This window comes from Puma concolor, chromosome E3 (assembly GCF_028749965.1).
Source record: "Puma concolor isolate L17-30 chromosome E3, mPumCon1.1.hap2, whole genome shotgun sequence".
NCBI classification, from domain to species: Eukaryota; Metazoa; Chordata; class Mammalia; order Carnivora; family Felidae; genus Puma; species Puma concolor.
The window spans coordinates 41,651,009-41,665,582 of record NC_141682.1 but is presented as its reverse complement, the minus strand read 5'-3'; the positions used below and the strand labels follow the sequence as shown (position 1 = coordinate 41,665,582).

The window sequence follows — 14,574 nt, the reverse complement described above, 5'->3', positions numbered from 1 at the left end:
GCAGGGAACGCCTCTGCTGTGCTGGCAGAGAGGAGGGCCGTGTCTCTCTGGGCCTCGGTTCCTCTGGGAAAGACTGGAGACCAGGGCGCACCTCCCCCAGTCCGATTCTGGATGCAGTGGGCAGAGGATGTGGACCAGAAGGACTTGTCTGAGTTCAGAGGACTGCACCCAGCGCGTCTGTCCACCCCTGTGTCCTTCTGTCCATACGTCCACCTCTCCACCAGCCATCCATCCGTCTGTCCGTCCGTGTCTTTCTCTCCATACATCCAACTCTCCACCAGCTGTCCGTCTGTCCATCCACCCATGTCCTTCTGTCCATACATCCAACTCTCCGCCAGCCGTCCATCCATCCACCTGCTCCTGTGTCCTTCTGTCCGTACATCCAACTCTCCGCCAAGTGTCCATCCATCCGTCCACCCCTGTGTCCTTTTTGTCCGTTAATCGAACTCTCCTACCAATTGTCCGTCCATCTGTCCATCCGTGTCTTTCTGTCCATACATCCAACTCTCCCACCAGCCATCTCTCCACCTGTGTCCTTCTGTCCATCTGCAGCCCTCCCACCACCTATCTGTCTGTCCACCTCTGGGTCCTTCTGTCCATGTCCAGCCCTCCCACCAGCTATCTGTCCGTCCACCCCTGTGTCCTTCTGTCCATGTCCAGCTCTCCCAGCCAGCTGTCCGTCTGCTAGCCCAGCGCGTTCCTGTCCAGCCGCTCACTCACCCCCCACAGCCCCTCCTCTCCGGCCATCTGCACACCACACACCCCCTCCCACCTTCGGCCAGCCCCCTCCTGTCCCCTCTGCGGCCCCTGAGGCCCGTGCCAGCAGGAGTGATGGGGGGAAGGGGTGGAGGAGTCAGGGGGATGGGTGCCACAGAAGGAGCAGCACGGGTCACAGGACGCCAGGGCGCCCTGCCGAATGCGGCATGTGCCAGGGCCGGGCAGGGGGCAGGACGCCCTAGGTCTGCATAGCCAGCCCCCAGTGGGGTCCCTGAGGCTGGAGGTGGCCTGGGGCTCTGAGGAGCAGAGGAGCAGGGGGCGGTGGGGCCCGGGGTGCAGGGTGGGTGTGAGGAACTGAACCGAGGAGGGACCGAGGTGGGGGTGCTGGCAGAGGGGCCCCCGGGGGCCACAGAGCTCCCGGGCCTGAAGGGACGGGTGGAGAACGGGGCTCGAAGGCAGTGTCGGGAGCCTGGCCAGGAGTGTGGGTGAGGGCGGCGAGGTGGGGCGCCAGAGCCCAGCGGGTGGGGGCTGAGGCTGCCCCTGACCTCACTCTGCTTCTCTCTTCGTGTAGGTAGGGAACCTCGGCCTACTTTTCATGCTCCTGTTTTTTATCTATGCTGCCCTGGGGGTGGAGCTGTTCGGGAGGCTCGGTGAGTGTGCGCAGCCTCGCCCACGCGCATGCGGCCCCCGGGCCCCGGGTGCCCGCCCGCCACACACCGGCCACCCGCCTCCTGCCCCATCTGTGTCCTCACCCAGCCGCCGCCCCCATCAGCCCTCACTGCCCAAGACCCGCCCGTGCATCGGCCTCACACAGGGGCATCCGCGCATTCGCAGGAGTGTGGTGCCAGACCCCTGACACGCATGCACACACGGGTGTGCGCGGATACACACGCGTTCACGCCTAGCCAGGAGGACAGGGCCATACGTGAGCGTGAGGAAGTGTGCGCGTGCAGATACGCACTCGCACATGCACCCGTCTCCCCGCTTCTTGTGGTCCCTGGGATACAAACGCTGCCCCGTGTCCTTTTTAATGGTCACCGGGGATTCTTTCCACCCCCCAGGCCCGAGGCTCTGGCCAGCGTGGGCAGGGAGCAGGTGGGGACTTTCCAGGACAGCCCAGTCCCTTGGGATCGCCTCAAAAACACCCGATGTCACTGAGCGCTTAGTGGCTGCCGGCAGCCGCCCGCGTGGAGGTGGCTGTCACAGCTCAGGGTCTGCCCAGAGGGGATCCTGGGACTCGGCAGCTGGTGCCCCAGACCCCAGCCCCCTATTCGGGGTGCTTCCTATGCCCCACGACAAGGCAGCCGTGTCCGTCCTGGCCCTGGGGCCCGAGGGCATGCTGACCTGAGAGGCAGCCCTGGGGAGCAGGGGTGCCCTCTGCTGGGGCTCAGCCAGAGCCAGCTGCCACGGAGGGCTTGGCCTGTGTACCCGCAGAGACCGTGTCCACCTGGAAAGTCTCACATGCCAGGGTGGGGCTCCAGGCAGCCCTGTTCCCCTCCCCCGGCCTTGAAAGGGCACGGCCCCCACAGAGGCCAGCACCCACCTGCCAGGGCCCCCAAGCTGCGCGTGGGTCCTTTTCCCCAAGAGAGCGCGATCTGCTCCCTGGGGGAGGGCAGGGCTCTCGGTTGGGTCCGGCGTGGCCCTGTGTGGCCTCGGGGCCCAGGGTATACACCGCCCAGCAGAGCCCTCGGGCTGACCGAGCGAGGGTCTCCCCGGCAGAGTGCAGTGACGACAACCCCTGCGAGGGCCTGAGCCGGCATGCCACCTTCTCCAATTTCGGCATGGCTTTCCTCACGCTGTTCCGCGTGTCCACGGGGGACAACTGGAACGGGATCATGAAGGTAGCGCCTGAGCCGTCGTGGGGGGCGGGGCGCCCAGGGGGCGGGGGGGGGAGGGGGGGGGGCGGGGGGGGGAGGGGTGGGGGGGGCGGGGGGGGCGCCCCGCAGTCGCCTGCTCTGCCTCCACAGGACACGCTGCGGGAGTGCGCCCGCGAGGACAAGCACTGCCTCACGTACCTGCCAGCCATCTCCCCCATCTACTTCGTCACCTTCGTGCTGGTGGCACAGTTCGTGCTGGTCAACGTGGTGGTGGCCGTGCTCATGAAGCACTTGGAGGAGAGCAACAAGGAGGCCCGCGAGGACGCCGAGCTGGACGCCGAGCTGGAGCTGGAGGTGGCGCGAGGCGCCCCCGCCCGCCCCAGGCCCGCGGCCCCGCAGAGCCCGGACGCCCCCGGCCTCCTGGTCGTGCGCAAGGTGTCTGTGTCCCGGATGCTGTCCCTGCCCAACGACAGCTACATGTTCCGGCCCGTGGCGCCCGCCTCCGCCCCACACCCTCGCCCGCTGCCGGAAGCGGATGCGGAAACCTGCTCGGGTGAGGCCCCTGGAGGCGGCCGGTGGGAGGGGGCGGCCGGGCCTCCGCCAGGTGGCCGAGGCTGCAGCGTTATCACCTTCCTGCCCCAGGTCCTGCCCCGGGTCTGTCCACCTCTGCACACTCCCTGCCCGCGGAGCCCTGCACCTCCCTCCGGGTCTCTTCGGCCGCACCATCCCCAGCCAGGGACATCGACGCCCTCGGTGCCCTGTCCCCTCGGGGCGCAACCCGCTCCCCCAGCCTCAGCCGACTGCTCCGCAGACAGGTAGGAGAAGCCCTCCGAGTCCCGCGGCCCAGGCCTGGGGGCCCCACCGTGGTTCCCTCCCGTTTGAAAGATGAGTGGCGGGGACACCAGGGGAGGGGGGCACGTCCCTGCAGTCTGGGACGACGTACAGGGCCCAGGAACCGTGTCTCCTCGGGCACTGGTCTCAGTCCCGTGCAGCGCAGCACCCCTGAGCCTCGCCCGTACCCTGAGACCACTCTCCGCCTGCCGCGGCCTCAGATCCTCTCTCTGCCACGTGCCCTGTGCTTGGGCTTCCGGGCCCTGCTGGCGCTGTGCAGGGTGGGGGCTCTGTGCCCAGCGGGGCCTCCCGAGCCACAGCAGGCTCTGCCCACGGGAGTTCAGGTCCTTAGTCCTCTGTCCTCGCTGTGCCCCCAGCACGAGTGGTGCGTTCGGCATAGGTGGGGCCGGGGGACGGCGTGTCCGCTTGCCCTGGGGAGTCTCGGTCCTACTCTGCGGGTGGGGTGGGGGTTCCCGCGCCCCTGGCTGCTGCCCGGGTCCTGCCCGGCCTCCTTGGTCACCTGACCCCGTATCCTTGCAGGAGGCCGTGCGCACCAGCTCCCTGGAAGGGCAGATGGCCGGCCCCAGGGATGGTGGCCCAGGCTGGGCGGAGCCCGGCGGGAAGACCCCCGTGAGGCAGGCGTCCCTGGGGGCCTCCGTACGGTCCCCACCCCGTTCCCCGAGGCCCGCCAGCGTCCGCGCCCGCAAGCATACTTTTGGGCAGCGCTGCGTCTCCGGTAGGCCGCCGGCCCCCGGAGGGGAGGAGGCCGAGGCCCCGGACCCTGCTGACGAGGAGGTCAGCCACATCACCAGCTCGGCGCAGAGCCCCTCGGCCTCCCCCGATGCCCCGGGAGCGGGCGGTGAGCCGGACCTGCACGGGTTCTGTGGCGTCGACGCCCAGGGCTTCCGGGGGCAGCCGGGCCAGGCGGATGAGCAGAGGCGGCCCTCGGCGGAGCAGGGCGGAGGGGACGGCCGCTCGGAGGTCCGGGAGGTGAAGACCCGGGTCCCGGAGGCGGAGCCCCCCTCGGGGGCCCGCAGGAAGAAGAAGATGAGCCCCCCCTGCATCTCCGTAGACCCCCCCGCAGAGGACGAGGGCACCGCGCGGCCCCCGGCGGCAGAGGGCAGCGGCACTCTGAGACGGCGAACCCCGTCCTGTGAGGCCACGCCACACAGGGACTCCCTGGAGCCCGTGGAGGGGGCGGGGGCGGACGCGGCCGCCAAGGGGGAGCGGCGCGCACAGGCGGCCTGTCGCGCAGAGCACCTGACCGTCCCCAGCTTCGCCTTTGAGCCACTGGACGTGGGGGGCCCTGGCGGAGACCTGTTTGCGGACAGCGGCCACAGCGTGGCCCCTGAACCCAGAGCTTCCCTTTTGGGGGCCACAGTGCCTCCTGAACCCCACAAAACAGAGCCTCCCGTGCTCTCCAGCGACCCCCCAGAGAAGGGACGGGGGCTGCACCTCAAAGTCCTCCAGAGCCCCCCAAAGAAAGCTGGGTCCCCCCCGGCCACCCCCATCCCGGGTGACCATGTAGACAAGCCCGTGTAGCTGAGGGCACGGTGCCACACAGGTTTTAGCACTGGGGTTGGGGCGCACCCGGCAGGGTGGTGGCCCCGGGCAGGGCTGCGCGTGGACCCCAGCTCGGGCCCTGCGGAGGCAGAGGAGCCCGGGAGGCCGTCCGCCCAGGGAGAGGGAGGCAGACGCCGGGTCTGGACGAAGCAGAACAAGGGGTAGCCGTCGGCCCGGGAGCCTCCGGCCGGTGCGCTCGGGTTTGGGTTTTCCCAGCTCCGCCAAGGCGGTCTGAGGCCTGGTCAGCGGTCCCCTCGCGACCGCTGCATCCCTGGGACAAAGACCAGAAAACGACCAAAAAGAGGGAAGTCGGAGGCTGCCCAGCAGAGCCCCGTCCTCACACCCACTTACTTTTCTAGGGAACACGTGCTCGGGGCCACCTGTGCTCTGGTTGGTGGCAGCTCGGTCCCCGAGGCCACCACGGCCACGCTTCACTGTTGCTCACGGTCTGAGTCCTCACCTGTTTGTCCCCCCTCCTCGTCCCCCTGTCCGCCTCCGCTCCCGGGCCCGCTGCCCAGCATCCGTGTTGGGGCGATCGAGGCACGCTCGCGTCCCCAGGGAGTGGGGTCCATGCAATAAGCCGGCGCCTCTGCTGGTGGCCCCGCCCGGGCTGGGAGGTTGCAGCAAAGCCCCTGCGGTTCGCGGACGTTTCTTTTACAAATTCAGGTTAAACGTTGCAATAATCTGATACAGGAAATTTGGCTGCTTAATGGAAGGGGGAAGGGGGTGGGGGGCAAAGCAAAGGGGAATAAATATTAACTTATTTAAGAAACGCGTTGGGTTATCGCCGTCGGGACCCGCACCACTGCCAGGAGCGCGGCGGGCCCGTTGCCTCACCGAGAGCGGAGCTGGGTGATGCTCCCGGGCTGGCCCCGGAGTCTCCATGGAGCCTTGGCCCGGCCCCCCTCTGGTTCTGGAAGAAAGAGCCAGGCTCACGAGAGGGGAACCAAGTTCACACGTGGGCATTCACACTCTGGGGAAACTTGGCAAGTTTTTGCCAGGGCTCCCAGCAGGGCTGGGTGCTGGGGGGCGAGCTGCTGAGGCTGCGCCGTCTGCCCACTCGGTCCTCTTCCTGCCCCGAAGACTCTGGCCCTGACCTTTGACCTGCCCAGTGCCCCGCTGGCCTCCCAGGGTTCCTTCCCAGCATGAGAGTAGGTATAGACGGGCCGGGATAGGATAGGACTTGGGATGGCTCCAGAGTCTTGTGGGTGACAGCTGTGACCACGCTGGTGGCTGAGGGTAGTGCAGACCAGCCCCGGGGCCAGGTCCAGGCCCTTCCTGCCACACGGCAAAGCAGAACCCCACCGTGGCCCCCCGGCCACGGCTGCCTCCAGTGTAGTCTGTGTGGTGGGAGGCTCCTCCTGGCTGAGGACAGAGCTTATGTGCTGTGACCCAGGGGGACAACACCCGGTCTGGGGCCACGGTCTAACCTAAGCTCTCTGACACTGACCCCAGTGGGCAGAGGACACACAGTGAAGGGCCTCAGGCTCAGCCACTTCTTGCTTCACCCCATCTCTCGGGGGCTCACAGCCTCCCCGGGGCCAGGGCCATGATGTGTGTGCACTGCAGGGTTAGGGGGTGCCCTGAGCCCATGTGCCGGGCCAGAGTGGCGCAGGGAGGGCCCATGCACCTGTTGTGCAGGCGGGAGGAGGGAGGAGCTGAGGGGCAGGCTCCGTGGCAGGCCCCACCTGCTCCTCCTGGGCACCTGCAGCTATGGCTGTCCCCACCACTTGTGCCCCGTGGATGCTGCCCCCTGGCACTAAGTGGCCGGCTCTGGGCCGCACAGGCCACAGCAGGACCCGGGCGGCCCCAGGTGGCCTGTCTGTAGACCCACGTTTGTTTTTCCCCATCACCCGGACAGGGGTGAGGATGGGTGTCCCCCACCTCCAGGAAGCCCTCCCCGGTTCCCGGGGGGCACACTGGCTCGTCTCCTCTGTCCTCCAGGAGTCGGGTCTTCGGGGCCGCCCCGGAGGGTCCCAGCTCGAGGCCCAGAGTGAGCCAGGCGACAGTCAGGCCTTCGTGACAGGCGTCTGTGCCAGCCCACACTGCCCACGTCCCTGCCCCCGCGCCCATCTCGGGGTCCCGTGGTCTTCACCGCAGATCAGATGGGCACAGCCCCCAGCTGCCCAGCTCAGAGCAGGCGCTTCCTAACCGTCCGCCGTGTGGCCAGGGCCTGATGACAGAGCCGATTAGGGGCCCTGGGAGGGGGCTGGACTTGTCTGCACCCGGCCCCGGCTTGAGACAGAAACTCTGAGGGCCACCTGTGCCCCCCCCCCCAAGTGTCTCTGGACACTGTGCCGTTTCTGCCCCCTATTTGACAGGAGAGCAAACTGAGGCACAGGGAGGGGGGTCCTGTCCCTAGGTGCCTTCCTTCTCTGGCCCCGGGGATGCCCTCCCAGCCTGCTGGGGTCTCTGGTTGCCCAGGGGACATGGGTCACGTGGGCCCACGTGGTGGCCTTCGCAGGGGGACCCCTCCTCCTTGCCCCCACCCCCACACTAGCCGCTGACTCAGCTCTGGCTGCCCTCGACCCTGACCTTTCCTGGTCTCGGCTGTGTGGGTTTGGTTTCCAGGCACACAGGAACCCCCCACCCCTGCCCTGCCCGAGGTGCCCTTCATCTCTGATCTGCAGCTCTGGGCGTGAAGGAGCCTGGTCCTGTCTTTCCGCCCTCACCCTGTCCCCTTGGAGCCTTTCCTTGCGAGACGCGCCTCCCTCCACACCTCATCCGGCCCGAGGCCTACCCAGGCCTCAGAAAGTTCTAGAACTCATCACCCCAACAACGGACAGTGACAAACCTTGGGTGGGATGAGGAAAGGAGGAAGGAGGACGGATTTCTTGGTTTTTTCTTTTTTTTATCTTGACACGTCCATATCCGCCAAGAGTTTCCAGGGGCATGTACTACACTTGTCATAAAAATAACTTCCCGTTAAGAAGAAGGTGCGGCCTCCCTGCCCCCCTGTAACCCCCTGCCGCCCCCACACTCCCTGCCTCACAGGCCACCGCTGACCCTCCCCCCCCACCCAGGGCGACTCTGGAGGACCCCCGGTCTGCAAGGTGAGGGGCACCCGGCTGCAGGCAGGCGTGGTCAGCTGGGGCGACGGCTGGGCTCAGGCCGACTGGCCAGGCATCTACAGCCGGGTCACCCACTACCTGGACTGGGTCTGCCGGTATGTCCCTGAAGAGCCCTGAGCCGTCCCCAGAGCTGCCAGCCCTCTGCTGCCCCCGACCACTGCTTCGTCCCCGCGCCCTGCCCGGTGAGCAGGCCATGGGCGCTAATCCTCGTTACGGTGCCTGCAGAATACATGTGGTTGTCACCATGGCTCCGGTTGTGGGGGGGTCACTGAGGGAGAGGGAAGGGGGCGCAGGGCACGGCCGGGTGCAGCTGCGGTCACCGTGGGGTCCCCAGCCCCCAACCACCGTGCCCTGCCCAGGCCCTTGTACCCAGGGCCGCTTCTCAGCTCACTCGCGGTCTCTTTGGTGAGTGACATCATGCACTTGGGGACAGAGAAAGCAACCAGGACCGTTGAAAAGACATTTCTGGGGACCCCCAGGCACTGAGATGGGGTTGAGGTTGGGGGTTGAGGGGACGTCCCGCACCCCCGTCCCCTCCTCCCCCCGTGCGACACCCCCTGAGCCTCGCGTTTCCCTGCACGCCCTCACCTCTCACGGCCACGCTCGCCCTGCTGTCCAGGCTGCTACGGGGGGCGTGGGGTGTCCCCATCCGGGGTCTGAGGGCCGGGCGGCTGTGGCCCTTCCTATGTGCACGCCCGAGATGGACAGGCCACGTGGGCCACCCCCCATCCGCAGCAACGGGGAGAGTGGCCGGCCGACCCCACCCCACAGACCACCGTGCTGGTCGGGGGTGGCACCTCGTTAAAGGTTCTAATTCGCATCTCCGTGAGTTGTGACGAGAAGGGTCCCTTGGGCGACTGGAGCCCTCGGCCTCGGCACAGGGGGCGGAACGGCGGTCCACCTGCAACACCGGACCGGGTCCAAGGGCCCCACTGCTGGGTGTTCTAGTTGCAGACTGTTCACTCGTTTCCGGGTCTTTCTATGAGGTAGACAGCGCTAACCTTTGCCTTTGAAAGTCTGTGGTCTCTTGGCTGTTCAGACACAGCCATGTGCCCGAACACACAGAGAATGACATCACCACCGTCCTTCGGGGAGTCTTCTGGGCTCTCTGGGCCAGAAGGAGCTTTCTAGGTCAACGTTCACCTCTCTCCTTCCGGTTGTCAGACACAAACACATACATTTAATCTAAAGTCTCTGTCCTTAGCGGTGAGATTCTGGAATGGTCCACCCGGTTCCTTCCACAGCCCCACCTGACTCCTGCAGCTTGCAGAGGGTGGGGGACAGAGAGGTGCAGGGGGTTGGGGTACCAGGGACAGAGGGAGCTGTGGGGGGTCCAGCCGTTCCACCGTGCTGGTAGGGCCCTTCCCAGAGGGCCACTGTGTCCGCCGGGCGACAGGAGACCCCAGCGGGCCGGGAGGGTATCCCCAGGGCCAGGGGAGGGAGGCACCTAGAGCCAGGACACCCCCCCCGCACCCCACCCTGCTCTCCGGTCAGAAGGGGGCAGAAGCCGCACGGTGTCACAGAGACATCAGGGGGCTCCGAGGCTGGTGTCCAGGTTCTCTCTCGACAGACCCAGGTGTCCAGGGAGGCTGAGGGCTCTGCAGGGAGCCACGTGAGGGGTTACGGGTGGGGAGAGGGGTCCCCGCTGGTGGAGCCAGCACAGGTGATGGCCCCAAAGTCATGCCTGGGGGACCTGGGGGTGGTGCCTGGGCGTCTCCAGACCTGCCCCTGCACTGGGTGACATCAGGCCTCCTGGGCCTGAACCTGCTGCCCACCCCAACCAGACTGATGGGCAGGTCACCCCTTCCCGAGGCTCACCATCTGGCGTGTGGCCATGATGGCTTCAGCAAAGGCCCCAACACACAGCTGGTGTCACTGTCCTCATTCATCAGGACATGACAAACATGCCTTTTGAACCAAGAGCTGGCAGGAGACACAAGTCTGTGCCCCGAGAAGCCTCATCCTGCCAGATCATCAGGCAAACCCCCTCATGCCTCAGTTTCCCCACACCTAAAGGGTTCACTGACCTAGAGGGTCTCAGAGGGACCCTCCCACCTGGTCTGCGATTTGGAGCTGGGCCGGGAGCCGGGGCCGGGTGCAGACAAGTCCAGCCCCCTCCCAGGGCCCCTAATCGGCTCTGTCATCAGGCCCTGGCCACACGGCGGACGGTTAGGAAGCGCCTGCTCTGAGCTGGGCAGCTGGGGGCTGTGCCCATCTGATCTGCGGTGAAGACCACGGGACCCCGAGATGGGCGCGGGGGCAGGGACGTGGGCAGTGTGAGCTGGCACAGACACCTGTCACGAGGGCCTGACTGTCTCCCGGCTCACTCTGGGCCTCGAGCTGGGACCCTCCGGGGCGGCCCCGAAGACCCGACTCCTGGAGGACAGAGGAGACGAGCCAGTGTGCCCCCCGGGAACCGGGGAGGGCTTCCTGGGGGTGGGGGACACCCATCCCCACCCTTGTCCGGGTGACGGGGAAAAACAAACATGGGTCTACAGACAGGCCACCTGGGACTGCCCTGGTCCTGCTGTGGCCTGTGTGGCCCAGAGCTGGCCACTTAGTGCCAGGGGGCAGCATCCACGGGGCACAAGTGGTGGGGACAGCCATAGCTGCAGGTGCCCAGGAGGAGCAGGTGGGGCCTGCCACGGAGCCTGCCCCTCAGCTCCTCCCTTCTCCCTCCTCCCTCCTCCCACCTCCCTCTTCCGTTCTGCACAGCAGGTGAATGACCCCTCCCTGCCCCACCCCAGGCCCGGCACATGGGCTCAGGGCACCCCCTAACCCTGCAGCGCACACACATCATGGCCCTGGGGCACCGTGGCCTCCTGCTTCACCCGGCTGTGCCTTGTGGGAGACGTGTGGTGGGGGGAGGGTAGGGGGTATCTGCATATCCTGGGAGACTCCCCAAGTGTGGCCGGGCCGCCCGCTCTGGGGCAGCCCAGGAAAGCACACCCATGTTTTGGCCTCCTCCTGCCCCCCTTGAATCCTATGGCATTGTCACCCCCTTTGCTCCCCGGGGTCTGAGCGTCAGCTCTACCGAGACAACTCCCGGCTTCCTTTCTCAGCCTCCAGCCCCTCACCCGGATGCCTACGGGGCATTTCTCCCTGGCTGCTGCCCAGCACCTGGAGCTCATACCCAACTCCCCCTGGGGAGCCAGCGAAGACCCTCACCGGAAGGTACCCAGATGGGCAAGCACGTCCCTAAAGGGGAGGACATGTTGGCATCATACCCAGGTCACTTTTGCGTGGCAACTGGTTACTTCTGAGAACAGATCTTGCCTTACGAGAGAAGTAGGATGGACGGATGGTTGGAAGGATGGGGGATGGAAGGAGGGACGGATGCAAGGTTGGAACCGCGTGGTGGCCTCTGGTGCAGGACAGAGCTGGGGGCTGTGGCCGCAGAGTGGAGCCAACCCTGAGATCCTCACTCTCCCTTGCCAAGCCTGGCAGGACACCAGCCCCAGCGCGGCCCCCTGTACCTCAGGGCTGGCCGACACGCTCCCACGGAGAGCCCACTCCACAAAGACTGACCGCACTCTGGTCGTTCCTCAAGCTCTTTAATTTGACAGACAGCACAGCGAGGCACCCTGGGTCCCAGAGACTTCCCGCCCGCCCCCCGGCATCTTCTTGCTCCTTCCCCCAGCAGTCAGGGAAGTCCCGGACACTGAGGAGGCCAGAAGCGAAGGCGGAGCCCAGGCCAGGGACGGGGGCGCAGAGGCTGAAGCAGCAGGCTCTGGGGGGAGGGAGGCGTCGCTCCTCCGGGCCCAGCCGGGCGGACGGCCAGCAGGCCCTGGTCAGAGGCCCCTCCCGATTTGCTGTGTGATCCAGGGCACATACATCTCGACGCGAGCGTAGACCCCGGGACAGTTGCTCAGGGCACAGCTCTGGTCCCAGCTGACCACTCCCACCAAGTGCCAAGCACCCATCGTCTTGCAGACCAGAGGGCCTCCGGAGTCGCCCTGAGGAAGGAGAGACAGCACTGTGCCCCGGCTGGCCTCCAGCTCGGGGTGGGGGCCGGGATGGGCTGGGACTCACCTGGCAGGAGTCCCGGCCCTCGGTCCCTGCACACAGCATGTCGTCCTGGATGATCTTCCTGCCCGCCAAGCGGTGGCTGGTGGCGTCGTGGTACTGCTGCTCACAGACGGCGTTCTCCACCACGATCACCGCCACCTCCTGCAGACGGTAGGGCGGAGGCAGCAACTCTGGGGGAGAGACGTGACCGGAGGCTGGAGCGTGGCCCCCGCTGTCGGCCGCGAGCCTGCGTTCCCGCCCAGATCGCCACCGTGGGGACCCCAGGGTGCAGGGTTCCCATCTCCCTCTAAATTCCTAAGACCCGGAAGGTGGATTCTGCCTTTAGTTGGAAGGACCGGAAAGAAAATGGGGGGGGGGTGAGGGTTTCTGCCCGCCCCCCCAATATCTTCCTCTAAGTTGGAAAAAAACTAAGAATATGAATTTCCTCGTCACAGTGTTGGGTCCCGAGCTCAGTTCTGCTTCAGGGACCCTCCAGCCTCTGGGGTCGGATCTCCCGATTGGGGCGCACACAGGGTGGGGTGGGGGAGGGTGTCGGAAGGCGATTCCTTTCCAGAACCTGCAACCGCCCACCCGCCAGGACTCCTCCCTGTGGCCAGGTCAGGAAATGCCTCGCGCGGCCCTGAACCCCTCCCAACCCCCACCCCGTACACACGATGCATCATGACGTTGCCCCAGCCGGTCACCCAGCACTCGTCCTCTGGGGTGACCTCAAGCGGGGCCGACGGGAGCCTGACAGGCCTGACGTTAGCTGTGTATTTCACAGAGTCTGACAGCTGGAGCAGGGCCACGTCCGCACCCAGATAGGCGTTGATGTAGTCGGGGTGGACGATGACGCGGGTCACATTCAGCAGCGTCCTCCCCCCGTAGAGGTACACGTCCCCGGCATGGATGCGGTAGGCTGCCGGGTCAGCGTCCTTCCTGAGGTCGCAAAGAAGCCACAGAGGCGGGTCCTTCGAGGGCGGCCCCCTCCGCCCCGCGGGGAGGCCGAACCCTGCCTGGAGCCCGGATTCCCACACCTCCTGATTCGCCCAGAGCTGGACGGCAGCGGGCGGGACTCACCGGGCGATGCAGTGGGCGGCGGTCAGCACCCACTGGGGGTGGATGAGGGAGCCCCCGCAGATGTGCACCCACGAGGCCCAGTTATAATCGTAGACTTTCAGGCTGACCTGCCACGGCCACTTCCCCTGGGGGACACTGTGGCCCCCGACGATGCCCACCAGCTCGTTTTCAGGGAGGGAGGCTGGGAAGCAACATGAGAGGAGAGGGAGGCCGGGCCTCGGGCCCGGGGCCGAGCCCCGTCCCCACCTAGGCCTCCCCCGAGGGCACGACAGGCAGCCCCAAGGCCCCCCAGCGACTGGAACTGGAGACAAGGTTACAGGAGCCTCTGGGAAGGGAGGACCCCTGTGGGGTCAGGACTCACCTGGGCTCCCCGCGAGGCAGGTCCCCGAGAAGAAGGGGGTCAGAAGCAACAGCCACAGCATCTGCAAAGAGAGAGGGCACGGAGGGACAGCTCAGGGCCAGAGGGGGCCAGGGGCCTCTGCAGCCGTGTGAGTGGGGACAGCATCCCTACCTTGCCAGGCTCCATGGGTCTCTGCTCTGGGGGCCCCCGAGGTCCTTTATCTTTTGGCCACAGGAAGTGGGCGGGCGGCTTGGGCAGTGTTCCATTTGGCGGGGGGGGGGGGGGGGGGTGGAGGATGGGGGAGAAAGGCAGCTGGGTGTCAGGCTGAGCCCGGGGGCGGCTGCCACCTGGATACGCCATCCCCGGCCCACTCCCCACCTGAGACTCGGCCGCCCTCAGCCACGCGGACTGGCCCCCGCCAGTGTCTGCAGCAGAGGAAGATCCCCGCACGCCCCAAGGCAGGCTCCTGCACCCCCGGAGGCCGGGGAGGCACCCCTCTTCACCCCCAGCTCGGAGCACGGGTCCCCAGGCCTCAGGCATGTGGCGACGCAGCGGGCAGACCTTCTCCCCAAGGGCGGGCAGACTCCCAGGGCCCAGAACGCCCCTGCCCCGGCCACTGTTCCTACTTCGGGCGCTTCCGGAAGGAGGGAGGCCTTTGCTCCTCTGAGAAGTCCGCCGAGCATCAGCAGAGTGTGTGCAGGGGAGCCGGTTCTGCCCATCACACACCCAGGAGGCCAGACTCCCACCCTGGCCGCCCACCCCCGGCTGACTGCGCTTCTCACCACACGTCTGAGCACCAGAGGCCGCAGAGCCCGCGGCAGGCCCGGCCCGGGGCGCTGTCCACCCACCCTGCCCCGCTTCCGGCCAGTGCAGTCACGTCTCTTCCCGCGCGTTGGCCCGGCCGTCAGGGCCACGGACGGACCCCCGCACGTGGCACAGGGTCCCCGTCCACTGGCCTCCGCCCCATCCTGAGTGGACAAACCGGGCTTCACAGCCCACCTTCCCAGCTGCCACCAATAGCACCCATCCAGGTGGCCTCCAAGGGGGCAAATGACCCAATTTTTGTGGCGAGTCACACGGTGTCCCGTAAAGTTCCCCCTGATGCCGTATTGAGGCATGGGGAGGGTAGAGGTCCACGGTCTGAGAT

At 66.8% G+C, this 14,574-nt stretch overlaps 3 protein-coding genes across 3 annotated transcripts in view; 1 reads left to right on the top strand and 2 right to left on the bottom strand.

The window, feature by feature from the left end:
• CACNA1H (calcium voltage-gated channel subunit alpha1 H) overlaps nucleotides 1–5,616 on the top strand; it is a 61,401-nt gene extending 55,785 nt beyond the window's left edge. The window contains exons 30-34 of the mRNA XM_086691673.1: nucleotides 1,293–1,367; nucleotides 2,437–2,558; nucleotides 2,685–3,087; nucleotides 3,177–3,349; nucleotides 3,906–5,616. Of these exons, the coding sequence (XP_086547799.1) occupies nucleotides 1,293–1,367; nucleotides 2,437–2,558; nucleotides 2,685–3,087; nucleotides 3,177–3,349; nucleotides 3,906–4,907 (1,775 nt within the window). The 3' untranslated portion in view covers nucleotides 4,908–5,616. The remainder of the gene's footprint in view (nucleotides 1–1,292; nucleotides 1,368–2,436; nucleotides 2,559–2,684; nucleotides 3,088–3,176; nucleotides 3,350–3,905) is intronic.
• LOC147573235 (putative serine protease 29) overlaps nucleotides 1–14,574 on the bottom strand; it is a 280,540-nt gene that overhangs the window by 228,976 nt on the left and 36,990 nt on the right. The gene's annotated exons all lie outside the window — the stretch shown is intronic.
• Nucleotides 11,538–13,606, bottom strand: LOC112868772 (serine protease 29-like). Its single transcript, XM_086691683.1, has 5 exons — nucleotides 13,449–13,606; nucleotides 13,088–13,268; nucleotides 12,681–12,946; nucleotides 12,032–12,198; nucleotides 11,538–11,955 (listed from the first exon to the last, which is right to left on the bottom strand). Exons 1-5 carry the CDS (start codon nucleotides 13,507–13,509, stop codon nucleotides 11,791–11,793), a joined length of 840 nt encoding a protein of 279 aa, XP_086547809.1. The 5' UTR covers nucleotides 13,510–13,606; the 3' UTR covers nucleotides 11,538–11,790.